Below are 13,041 nucleotides of genomic sequence, written 5' to 3'. Positions count from 1 at the left end.
AGGGGGCGCAGTAATCCTGTTTACAGTCCCTCCAGTGCTGCATCACTTTTTATTTTCCTATTAAATCCCTGGATCAAAACGTCTCCCATGATGCATTGAGCTCCTTTGTAGTTTCTAAGTGTGGTCACAAGGTGGCAGCATTGTGAAGGACACCTGACAGTGTTGCTCGGTCTGGTTGTAGAGCACTCTCTGACCAGCAGGGGGCGCAGCGCTGGACGACTTCCTGCTGCTGCATAACTGCAACACTCACATGGAGAGTGCTTCAGCTTGTGTTCTCTGTGACGCTTCCATCTTCTTCGTAGATCAAAGACCTCGCAGAGCTTCGTCTCCATCCAGCCGCCTGACGGACTCACGCTGCTTCTCCAGAACACAGAGAACAAACTGACCCTCCAATACCTGACACCATCACATGGTCCTCCCACACATCCAAAACCAGGAAATGTATTCCTGTCTGTAGTCCTTCACCCTCTACCTCAGGGGTGTCAAACATACGGCCCGCGGGCCGGATCCGGCCCGCCAGGGGGTCCAGCTCGGCCCACCGGATGACTTTGCTAAGTGTGAAAATTACAGAAAGACATAAATTGCATTTCTATGAGAATATGGAGGTTTATGAGTACAAACGTTTTTGTTTTTTTTAATCGATCCAGTAATTGCTTCAAAAACAGCGTAAATGCGACGTCTGCTCCGGAGGAAGAAGCGCTCGCTGTGAGGGAATCTGCAGAGGAGAGCCGGGGCAGATAAACAGTGGCCTGATGTCTGAGTTTTTGGTCTTTATGGTTCTAGTTTATTGTAGAAAGACCTTAAAACAGGGTTTATCATCCAAAAACCTTCACCAATGATTTAAACAGAGAAATATTGTCGTTATTATTCTATGATTTTACTGGTCTGGACCACTTGAGATCAAAGTGGGCAGTATGTGGCCCCTTAACTAAAATGAGTTTGACACCCCTGCTCTACCTGCCCTGTAGCCCCGCCCCTCCATGGACCCCACAGAAGGTTATTGTTGTTTTTCTGTTCAATATCTTTGTTTTTTTCATGTTTTATTAAACACAAGGACACTTTCAAGCAGGAGATATCAACCAGTCACAAACAAGTAACAGCATATGACATCATACATCAGGACCATCTGATTGGCCGCCCCCTCTTTAAAGGAAGACGATTGGTGGAGAGTAGTACAGAAGGGAAGGAGCGTTTCCACATGGCACAACAGAGTGATTGACAGTTTAGGAGACTGTGTTGTCATGCTCTCCATGGTGACAATAGTAAACAAAACCAAACGTAAACAAATCAACAGTGAACATAAAGAAACATAACAAACCACTTCTGAACTCATCAACTAACTCGTTATCTAAACATCAAGGGATGCACTAATGACCGATCTACTCAACGAACCTGTTGCCATGGTTACTAAAGCTACCATTCTGAACTGTGATGATTCTGCTCCAGTTTCACAATTTATGAACTGGTTTGTGTTCAGATTGGTGGACTGGTTTATGAACTGGTTTCATGTTGCGCTTCAGTTTCTGAGCTGTTTTTATCTCTCGATCTGTAATAATTTGAATGTAAACAAATAAAAAGTTGTCATAAATAACATAAATAGATAAAGAAGACATAAATAAATGAAGCGACTGAAGGTTCGTCAGGAAACATGTCAGCTGTGCGATCAATGATTTGGTCTGACTCAGATCGATGGTGAAGTCCATCCTGTTCTTTGCCTCCTCGGCGGCGGTGACATCAGAGCATGTGTCCATGCTGATTGATCGGTGTGTTGAGTTGAAGCTGCACTGAGGATGTCGTACGGAGAATCATATCAGAGGAAACACAAAGTGTTTACGTGACTACTGGGGATAATCGAACAGTCAGTGAACGCATCATGGAATTGGAAAATAACTACATGAAAACAGAAACAGCTGGAAGCTGCAACAAGACGGTGTGGCAACATCTGGAGGAGTGCAGCTTCAACATGTGTGTGTTGCAGGGGTGTCTATTTGTCGTTGATTCGTAGCTTGAAGGAAACCCGTCCAGCGAACCTGTCCCTCTCGCTGCCGGTGTCCAGAGTGTTGGAGTTGACTTTACACTCAACGTTGATGTCCGTGTTCAGAGAGGCGTTCAGGAACTTGATGGCCACCAGCGGCTGAGTGTAGTTCACCTGAGACAGTAAACACATCACTGATTATGTCTGAACCTCAGAGACTCGTCTGGTGTCATTGATCTATTAGCTCCAAGTCTGTGTTCCAGATGTTTTAGTAGTATTCCAGATGATCTACTAGTGTTCCAGATGATCTACTAGTGTTCCAGATGTTCTACTAGTGTCCCAGATGTTTTAGTAGTACAGTGAACCCTCGTTTATCGCGGGGGTTACGTTCCAAATAGAGACCGTGATAGGTGAAATCCGTGAAGTAGTAACCTTTTTTTTTTTTACAATTATTATACAATGAAATACTCCATAATACATTGAAACCAAAGAACAAAACCTTTTTACAGGCCCAAGCATTTGTTTAACAAATAAAAGTACTGTATAAATGTTTTTTTTTACAAATAACTACTGTACTGTAAAATAATAATTTGAATCATCAATACGAACTGAAGGCTTCAAATTGCTGAGATCGGCACCGCCCCACTGCGACCCGAGTCATTGGATTAGAACGGGAGGAAATGAAAAATGATTATGAAAACAAATACAAAGTACAGTCGGACAAATAGTGACTCGTGTATTTCACTGCTCTTCTGACTGAGCCGCTGCATCCTGACTCCGCTCTGCAGCGGTTCTTTCTTCTAAAGCCGGCGGTGCAGGTGTGGTTTTTCGAGAGAAGAACATAGTTATCGGTAGTTGTTGTCGCTCTTTTTTCTTCTGGGCAAAAAGATTCTTATAAACCGACATGCCACCATCGATTATTTTTAATTTGGCAAGCTGTTTTACGTACGTGTACATATTAAACCGCAACGTTATTGACAAACAGGTAGAGAAGAAGCGGAGAGACTGTTTAGCCAATCAGAATGCAGAACACAATGCACGATGCAAATCCGTGAAGCAGCGAGACCGTGAAAGGTGAACCGCGTTATAGCGAGGGTTCACTGTATTCCAGATGTTTTACCAGTGTCTCAGATGTTTTACTTGTCTTCCAGGTGTTTTACTAGTGTTTCAGGTGTTCTACTAGTGTTCCAGATGTTATACTAGTGTTCCAGATGTTTTACTAATGTTCCAGATGTTTTACTAGTGTTCCAGATGTTTTACTAATGTTCCAGATGTTTTACTAGTGTTCCAGATGTTTTACTAATGTTCCAGATGTTTTACTAGTGTTCCAGATGTTTTATTAGTGTCCCAGATGTTGTATTAGTGTTCCAGATGTTTTACTAGTGTCCCAGATGTTTTACTAGTGTTCCAGATGATCTACTAGTGTTCCAGATGTTCTACTTGTGTTCCAGATGATCTACTTGTGTTCCAAATGATCTACTAGTGTTCCAGATGTTCTACTAGTGTCCCAGATGTTTTAGTAGTATTCCAGATGTTTTACCAGTGTCTCAGATGTTTTACTTGTCTTCCAGGTGTTTTACTAGTGTTTCAGGTGTTCTACTAGTGTTCCAGATGTTATACTAGTGTTCCAGATGTTTTACTAATGTTCCAGATGTTTTACTAGTGTTCCAGATGTTTTACTAATGTTCCAGATGTTTTACTAGTGTTCCAGATGTTTTACTAGTGTCCCAGATGTTGTACTAGTGTTCCAGATGTTATACTAGTGTTCCAGATGTTTTACTAATGTTCCAGATGTTTTACTAGTGTTCCAGATGTTTTATCAGTGTCCCAGATGTTGTATTAGTGTTCCAGATGTTTTACTAGTGTCCCAGATGTTTTACTAGTGTTCCAGATGATCTACTAGTGTTCCAGATGTTCTACTTGTGTTCCAGATGATCTACTTGTGTTCCAGATGTTCTACTTGTGTTCCAGATGTTCTACTTGTGTTCCAGATGTTCTATTATGATGTAGATCATCATCATACGATGTTAGTGTAGAAGTAGTTTGTATATTCAGTGTGTAGTGTCGTGTGTACTCGGTGTGTAGTGTGTACTCAGTGTGTAGTGTAGTGTTTGTGTACTGTGTGTGTAGTGTGTACTCAGTGTAGTCTGTGTAGTGTGTACTCAGTGTGTAGTGTAGTGTACTCAATGTGTTGTGTAGTGTGTACTCAGTGTGTAGTGTACTCAGTGGTAGCGTAGTGTGTACTCAGTGTGTAGTGTAGTGTACTCCGTGTGTAGTGTAGTGTGTACTCTGTGTAGTGTGTGTAGCGTAGCGTGTACTCAGTGTGTAGTGTAGTGTTTGTGTAGTGTACTCAGTGTGTAGTGTGTAGTGTAGTGTGTACTCAGTGTAGTGTTGTGTAGCGTAGTGCGTACTCACTGTAGTGTGTACTCAGTGTAGTGTGTAGTGTAGTGTGTACTCTGTGTAGTGTGTGTACTCAGTGTGTAGTGTGTGAGTAGTGTAGTGTGTAGTCAGTGTAGTGTGTGTGTGTAGTGTAGTGTGTACTCAGTGTAGTGTTGTGTAGCGTAGTGCGTACTCACTGTAGTGTGTACTCAGTGTAGTGTAGTGTGTACTCTGTGTAGTGTGTGTACTCAGTGTGTAGTGTTTGTGTAGTGTACTCAGTGTGTAGTGTACTCAGTGTAGTGATGTGTGTACTCAGTGTAGTGTTGTGTGTAGCGTAGTGCGTACTCACTGTAGTGTGTACTCAGTGTAGTGTAGTGTGTGTAGTGTAGTGCGTACTCTGTAGTGTGTGTGTACTCAGTGTAGTGGTGTGTGTACTCAGTGTAGTGTTGTGTGTACTTAGTGTAGTGTGTGTACTCAGTGTAGTGTGTGTAGTGTAGTGTGTACTCTGTGTAGTGTGTACTCAGTGTGTAGTGTAGTGGTTGTGTAGTGTACTCTGTGTATAGTGTAGTGTGTACTCAGTGTAGTGTTGTGTAGCGTAGTGCGTACTCACTGTAGTGTGTACTCAGTGTAGTGTGTAGTGTAGTGTGTACTCTGTGTAGTGTGTGTACTCCGTGTGTAGTGTAGTGTGTACTCTGTGTAGTGTGTACTCAGTGTGTAGTGTAGTGTGTACTCTGTGTAGTGTGTGTAGTATAGTGTGTACTCTGTGTAGTGTAGTGTGTACTCAGTGTGTAGTGTAGTGTGTGTAGTGCAGTGTAGTGTGTACTCTGTGTGTAGTGTAGTGTGTACTCTGTGTGTAGTGTAGTGTGTACTCTGTGTAGTGTGTGTAGTGTGTACCTGAGCTCTTTTGCCGTAGTACGGGTAGTACATGAGGTTGAAGGTTCCGTTAGGAGGGTAATAAGCCAGAGGTCCGATTTTATCACCGTCCTCTCTCTAAACAAACAAACAAACAAACAAACAAACATGGATCAACAGTCATCTGTCCCGACGGCTTCATGTAGAAACTTGGACAAAATAACACATTTGTTCCTTTTCCACAACACGGTTACCAAAACAGAGGAGACGCTGTAACATGTAAATAAAAACAATGAGAGGATTTATGAATCTCATATTTAATATAAAACACATCAAAGACAACAAATCAAATGTTGAAACTGAGACATTTATTGTTTTATCAAATATCTGCTCATTTTGAATCTGAGCATCAACACGTCTCTAAAAGTTGGACAGGATCAACAAAAGATGGAAAAGTTGTGTAAATATAAAAAACACCTGGAGAAACATCTCATGACTAACCAGGTTACCATGGCAACAGATCAGTAACATGATTGGGTATAAAAGATGATTTCAGAGAGACAGAGTCTCTCAGCAGTGAAGATGGGGAGAGGTTCACCACTTATTTACTGGACTCTGGACTCTACTGTTTATTTACTGGATTCTACTGTTTATTTACTGAACTCTATTGTTTATTTACTGGACTCTTGTTTATTTACTGGACTATATTGTTTATTTACTGGATTCTATTGTTTGTTTATTTACTGAATTCTACTATTTATTTACTGGATTCTACTGTTTATTTACTGAATTCTACTATTTATTTACTGGATTCTACTGTTTATTTACTGGATTCTACTGCTTATTTACTGAATTCTATTTATTTACTGGATTCTACTGTTTATTTACTGGATTCTACTGTTTATTTACTGAATTCTACTGTTTATTTACTGGATTCTACTGTTTATTTACTGAATTCTACTGTTTATTTACTGGACTCTACTGTTTATTTACTGGATTCTACTGTTTATTTACTGAACTCTATTGTTTATTTACTGGACTATATTGTTTATTTACTGGATTCTATTGTTTGTTTATTTACTGAATTCTACTATTTATTTACTGGATTCTACTGTTTATTTACTGAACTCTACTATTTATTTACTGGATTCTACTGTTTATTTACTGAACTCTTGTTTATTTACCGGACTATATTGTTTATTTACTGGATTCTATTGTTTGTTTATTTACTGAATTCTACTATTTATTTATGGGATTCTACTGTTTATTTACTGAATTCTACTGTTTATTTACTGGACTCTACTGTTTATTTACTGGATTCTACTGTTTATTTACTGAAATCTATTGTTTATTTACTGGACTCTTGTTTATTTACTGGACTATATTGTTTATTTACTGGATTCTATTGTTTGTTTATTTACTGAATTCTACTATTTATTTACTGGATTCTACTGTTTATTTACTGAATTCTACTATTTATTTACTGGATTCTACTGTTTATTTACTGGATTCTACTGTTTATTTACTGAACTCTTGTTTATTTACTGGACTATATTGTTTATTTACTGGATTCTATTGTTTGTTTATTTACTGAATTCTACTATTTATTTACTGGATTCTACTGTTTATTTACTGAATTCTACTGTTTATTTACTGGACTCTACTGTTTATTTACTGGATTCTACTGTTTATTTACTGAACTCTATTGTTTATTTACTGGACTCTTGTTTATTTACTGGACTATATTGTTTATTTGCTGGATTCTATTGTTTGTTTATTTACTGAATTCGACTATTTATTTACTGGATTCTACTGTTTATTTACTGAATTCTACTATTTATTTACTGAATTCTACTATTTATTTACTGGATTCTACTGTTTATTTACTGGATTCTACTGTTTATTTACTGAACTCTTGTTTATTTACTGGACTATATTGTTTATTTACTGGATTCTATTGTTTGTTTATTTACTGAATTCTACTATTTATTTACTGGATTCTACTGTTTATTTACTGGATTCTACTGTTTATTTACTGGATTCTACTTTTCTTACCCACTCATCTTTTCCCACTTTGTAATTCTGAGGATGAAGATACAACACAGGAGATGAAGATAGACAGACAGACAGACAGATAAACAGACAGACAGACAGATAAACAGACAGACAGACCTTGGCTCCACAAGTGACATAAGGAGATTGACCGTCCTTCCCTGGTAACATACCGATAACCTAGAGAGACAGACAGGTGGAGAGACAGACAGAAGAGGAGGTCAGTTGTCTGTTGGTGCAGCATTCAGTCAGTTTTTTGTTTGCTGGGATCATCAAGTTGATTGTGAAGTGATGTTTAACCAGCTTCCTGGTAACGTGTTACATGTTACATGTTACATGTAACACGTGTTGTGGTAATAATCCTGCTGCACATCACAGAAATCAGTTTTCATGTTTGTGTTGAACTTATAAAACATGGCTGATAAAAGACAGTCTGTGACTGTCAAAATAAGAGCTTTAAATCCACCCAGAGGTCAGAGGTCAACTCACCCGGTTCAGTTTGATCAGGATGCAGGGCTGACCTCTGTTGTAACCATAGAAACGGTCTGAAATCCCAGAGCAGTCGTCCAGCATCGTCCGATTGAACTGACAGGAACGCTTGGGATTGTTCCTCACCTGCAGACAGACAGGTACTCAGAGAGACAGGTACACAGCGAGAGAGACAGGTACTCAGAGAGACAGGTACACAGCGAGAGAGACAGGTACTCAGAGAGACAGGTACACAGCGAGAGAGACAGGTACTCAGAGAGAGACAGGTAGAGACAGACAGGTTTACCTCTCCACTGTCCTCCTGAATGAAGTACTGGTCAGGAGGACAGTTATCATTGGTCTGAACCTGGTAGCTGTCATTGTAGGCTGCAGACAGACAGGTGGAGACAGACAGACAGACAGGTGGAGAGTAAGGAATATAAATGACTGATCAGGACTTTCAGAACAAAAGTTTTCATTTGAAAGTGTTTCATGTGTTTAAATGATGTGTTTTATTATTTTAAAACATCCACATCATGAAGTCTTGACGACGAACTGAAGTCTTACGGGACAGGAAGGAGTTGAGGTTGTGGACGAAGCTGTCCCAGCTCTCCGTGTCCGACACCGAGAACGTGATCTCCAGCTGATCGCCCTTCGGACGAATCATCATCCCTGAAACATAAAGGAACCTGGGGTTAACCAATCACAGCCTGAGCCTGTTTCCTCGGTATGATGCTGCTGAGTTCTAGTGAATTTGAGAACACTTTCATTAATCTCATGACATCATGACTGAAAACATTTCCTGACTTTGTATTTGAGGACAGAATTTGAAGTTTTTCAATGGGAGTGGATGGAGACAGTCAGGTGTGTTTGGTTTCCTCACCTGGAGTGGCCAGCCGGTCCTGCCAGGTGGGTTTGTAGTCATCGAGCGTCAGCAGCATGACGTACATGGTGAGAGAAAACATCCCGGCCAGAAACAGGTAGAAGACCAGGTAGAAGAGCAGGATGAGACCTGGGGGGGGGGGGGGGTATTGTTTGACAGCACATTACACCCCCTGTCCCCCATCCTCTTCTGAATTTCATCTGGATAATCCTCTTGTGTTTAGCCCCGCCCCCTGCAGATGACCTACATTCAGTTTGAATGGAGGGGGAGGGGAGGGGAGGGGGTCTGATGTGTCTGTCTGTCTCCCGCTGAAGAACTCCTGGAACCAACTGAGCCCTAGAACCAACTGAGGAACCCCTGGAACCAACTGAAGGAACCATAGAACCAACTGAAGGACCCCTGGAACCAATTGAGCCCTAGAGCCAACTGAGGAACCCCTGGAACCCACTGAAGGACCCCTGGAACAAACTGAAGGAACCCTAGAACCAACTGAAGAACACCTAGAGCCAACTGAAGAACCCCTGGAACCAACTGAAGGACCCCTTGAACCAATTGAGCCCTAGAGCCAACTGAGGAACCCCTGGAACCCACTGAAGGACCCCTGGAACCAACTCAAGAACCCCTAGAGCCAACTGAAGAACCCCTGGAACCAACTGAAGAACCTCTGGAACCAACTGAAGGACCCCTGGAACCAACTGAGCCCTAGAACCAAATGAGGAACCCCCTTAAACCCACTGAAGGACCCCTAAAACCAACTGAATTACCCCTGGAACCACCTGAGCCCTAAAACCAACTGAAAGACCCCTAGAACCAACTGAAGGATCCCTGGAACCAACTGAAAGACTCCTGGAACCAACTGAAGAACCCCTAAAACCAACTGAAGGACCCTTGGAACCAACTCAAGGACCCCTGGAACCAACTGACCCCTAGAACCAACTGAAGGAACCCTGCAACCAACTCAAGGACCCCATGGAACAAACTGAAGAACCTCTGGAACCAACTGAGCCCTTGAACCAACTCAAGGACCCCTGGAACCTCCTTGAACACCCTTTATGTCCCATCGTGCCAGGAATGTCCACAGACGTCCTCCACCTCAGGAACCCCACCAGAAACTCCTGGAACACGTCAAACATCCTGAAGGTTTCAGAGATCCCCGTAGACCGTCCTGACTAAAGTCCGTCCCCACAGAGACAGTCAGGATGAATCCAGGACCAGAACCTCCTGTTGCGACGGGCCTGCAGGTGCAACATGATCCTCCTCACAGACAGCAGATCTGAGTCAGTCTGAGACGTGAACCTGTTAAAGGCGTCCTGCTGCAGAGGTCATGTCATCAAACATGTCCCCTGCTGCAGATTAAACTGTCCAACAAGATCACAGCGTCCTCAGGACCAGCAGGACCAGGTCTCTGTCCGGGCCCAGGCTCTGACTATTGATGATGAATGATGTCACCTGGACGTCACAAGACGTTTGTTTCTGAAGGATGCAGCGTCATGGCAGGGAACGTTTTGTTTGTTCTGTGTTGTTTGTTTGTTTGTTGTTCTGCTGCTCCTGTGTACAGCCTCACGTCCCCCAATCTGGTCATTCGACCACCATAGCGGGTGTGAAACCGATGTCCATCTGATTTAATTTGTTGTTACTGTTTCTTTAAGACATGTGTATCAGGTGTGTATCATGTGTGTGTGTATCAGGTGTGTATCATGTGTGTGTGTATCAGGTGTGTATCAGGTGTGTATCAGGTGTGTATCAGGTGTGTATCAGGTGTGTATCAGGTGTGTATCAGGTGTGTATCAGGTGTGTATCAGGTGTGTATCAGGTGTGTATCAGGTGTGTATCATGTGTATCAGTGTGTATCAGGTGTGTATCAGGTGTGTATCAGGTGTGTATCAGGTGTGTATCAGGTGTGTATCAGGTGTGTATCATGTGTATCAGGTGTGTATCAGGTGTGTATCAGGTGTGTGTATCAGGTGTGTATCAGGTGTGTATCAGGTGTGTATCAGGTGTGTATCAGGTGTGTATCAGGTGTGTATCAGTGTATCAGGTGTGTATCATGTGTGTGTGTATCAGGTGTGTATCAGGTGTGTATCAGGTGTGTATCAGGTGTGTATCAGTGTGTGTATCAGGTGTGTATCAGGTGTGTATCAGGTGTGTATCAGGTGTGTATCATGTGTATCAGGTGTGTATCAGGTGTGTATCATGGTGTATCAGGTGTGTATCATGTGTATCAGGTGTGTATCAGGTGTGTATCAGGTGTGTATCAGGTGTGTATCAGGTGTGTATCAGGTGTGTATCAGGTGTGTATCAGTGTGTGTATCATGTGTATCAGTGTGTATCAGGTGTGTATCAGTGTGTATCATCAGGTGTGTATCAGGTGTGTATCAGTGTGTGTGTATCAGGTGTGTATCAGGTGTGTATCAGGTGTGTATCAGGTGTGTATCATGTGTGTGTGTATCAGGTGTGTATCAGGTGTGTATCAGGTGTGTATCAGTGTGTATCAGGTGTGTATCAGGTGTGTATCAGGTGTGTATCAGGTGTGTATCAGGTGTGTATCATGTGTATCAGGTGTGTATCAGGTGTGTATCATGTGTATCAGGTGTGTATCATGTGTATCAGGTGTGTATCAGGTGTGTATCAGGTGTGTATCAGGTGTGTATCAGGTGTGTATGTGTATCATGTGTGTCAGGTGTGTATCAGGTGTGTATCAGGTGTGTATCAGGTGTGTATCAGGTGTGTGTGTCAGGTGTGTATCAGGTGTGTATCATGTGTATCAGGTGTGTATCAGGTGTGGTGTGTATCAGGTGTGTATCATGTGTGTGTATCATGTGTGTCAGGTGTGTATCAGGTGTGTATCAGGTGTGTATCATGTGTATCATGTGTATCAGGTGTGTATCAGGTGTGTATCAGGTGTGTATCATGTGTGTATCAGGTGTGTATCAGGTGTGTATCAGGTGTGTGTCAGGTGTGTATCAGTGTGTATCAGTGTGTATCATGTGTATCAGGTGTGTATCATGTGTATCAGGTGTGTATCATCATGTGTATCAGGTGTGTATCAGGTGTGTATCAGTGTGTGTATCAGTGTGTGTGTATCAGGTGTGTATCAGTGTGTGTATCATCAGGTGTGTATCAGTGTGTATCAGGTGTGTATCAGGTGTGTATCAGGTGTGTATCAGTGTATCAGGTGTGTATCAGGTGTGTATCAGGTGTATCAGTGTGTATCAGTGTGTGTGTATCATGTGTATCAGTGTGTATCATGTGTATCAGGTGTGTATCAGGTGTGTATCAGGTGTGTATCAGGTGTGTATCATCAGGTGTGTATCAGGTGTGTATCAGTGTGTGTATCATGGTGTGTATCAGGTGTGTATCAGGTGTGTATCAGTGTGTGTATCAGTGTGTGTATCATGTGTGTGTGTATCAGGTGTGTGTATCAGGTGTGTATCAGGTGTGTATCAGGTGTGTATCAGGTGTGTATCAGGTGTGTATCAGGTGTGTATCAGGTGTGTATCAGTGTGTGTATCAGGTGTGTATCATGGTGTGTATCAGTGTGTGTGTATCAGGTGTGTATCAGTGTATCAGTGTATCAGTGTGTGTATCATGTGTGTGTATCAGGTGTGTATCAGTGTGTGTGTATCAGGTGTGTATGTATCAGGTGTGTATCAGGTGTGTATCAGGTGTGTATCAGGTGTGTATCAGGTGTGTATCAGGTGTGTCATCATCAGGTGTGTATCAGGTGTGTGTATCAGTGTGTGTGTGTATCAGGTGTGTATCATCAGGTGTGTATCAGGTGTGTATCAGTGTATCATGTGTATCATGTGTGTATCAGGTGTGTGTATCAGGTGTGTATCAGGTGTGTATCAGGTGAGTATCATGTGTATCAGTATCATGTGTATCAGGTGTGTATCAGGTGTGTGTGTATCAGGTGTGTATCAGGTGTGTATCAGGTGTGTATCAGGTGTGTATCATGTGTGTATCAGGTGTGTATCAGGTGTGTATCATGTGTATCAGGTGTGTATCAGGTGTGTATCAGTGTGTGTATCATGTGTATCAGGTGTGTATCAGGTGTGTATCAGGTGTGTATCAGGTGTGTATCAGTGTGTGTATCAGGTGTGTATCATGGTGTGTATCAGGTGTGTATCAGGTGTGTATCAGGTGTGTATCAGGTGTGTATCAGGTGTGTATCAGGTGTGTATCAGGTGTGTATCAGGTGTGTATCAGTGTGTGTATCAGGTGTGTATCAGGTGTGTATCATGTGTGTATCAGGTGTGTATCAGGTGTGTATCAGGTGTGTATCAGGTGTGTATGTGTATCAGGTGTGTATCAGGTGTGTATCAGGTGTGTATCAGGTGTGTATCAGGTGTGTATCAGGTGTGTATCAGTGTGTGTGTGTATCATGTGTGTATCATCAGGTGTGTGTATCAGGTGTGTATCAGGTGTGTAT

General features: G+C 42.2%; 1 protein-coding gene across 1 annotated transcript; it reads right to left on the bottom strand.

The window, feature by feature from the left end:
• Window positions 1-997: 997 nt before the first annotated feature.
• On the bottom strand, window positions 998-8,749 carry LOC138614975 (sodium/potassium-transporting ATPase subunit beta-2-like). The gene is made up of 7 exons (XM_069688604.1): window positions 8,610-8,749; window positions 8,294-8,398; window positions 8,034-8,113; window positions 7,748-7,873; window positions 7,379-7,438; window positions 5,249-5,344; window positions 998-2,149 (listed from the first exon to the last, which is right to left on the bottom strand). Exons 1-7 carry the CDS (start codon window positions 8,689-8,691, stop codon window positions 1,985-1,987), a joined length of 714 nt encoding a protein of 237 aa, XP_069544705.1. The 5' UTR covers window positions 8,692-8,749; the 3' UTR covers window positions 998-1,984.
• Window positions 8,750-13,041: the final 4,292 nt, after the last annotated feature.

The sequence above is a fragment of the Brachyistius frenatus genome, unplaced genomic scaffold (assembly GCF_029030835.1).
Source record: "Brachyistius frenatus isolate BFR_SWC_R1_liver_20210118 unplaced genomic scaffold, ASM2903083v1 Contig_647, whole genome shotgun sequence".
Taxonomy (NCBI): domain Eukaryota; kingdom Metazoa; phylum Chordata; class Actinopteri; family Embiotocidae; genus Brachyistius; species Brachyistius frenatus.
This window is presented reverse-complemented; position numbering and strand designations above follow the sequence as displayed.

Coding starts and splice junctions, on each gene's coding strand:
- LOC138614975 (XM_069688604.1), bottom strand. CDS start 8,691: ATGTTTTCTCTCACCATGTACGTCATGCTGCTGACGCTCGATGACTAC. Junction 7,874..8,033: donor TTCAGGAGGACAGTGGAGAG/GTAAACCTGTCT, acceptor GTCTGTCTGCAG/GTGAGGAACAATCCCAAGCG. Junction 7,439..7,747: donor TCCTGATCAAACTGAACCGG/GTGAGTTGACCT, acceptor CTGTCTCTCTAG/GTTATCGGTATGTTACCAGG.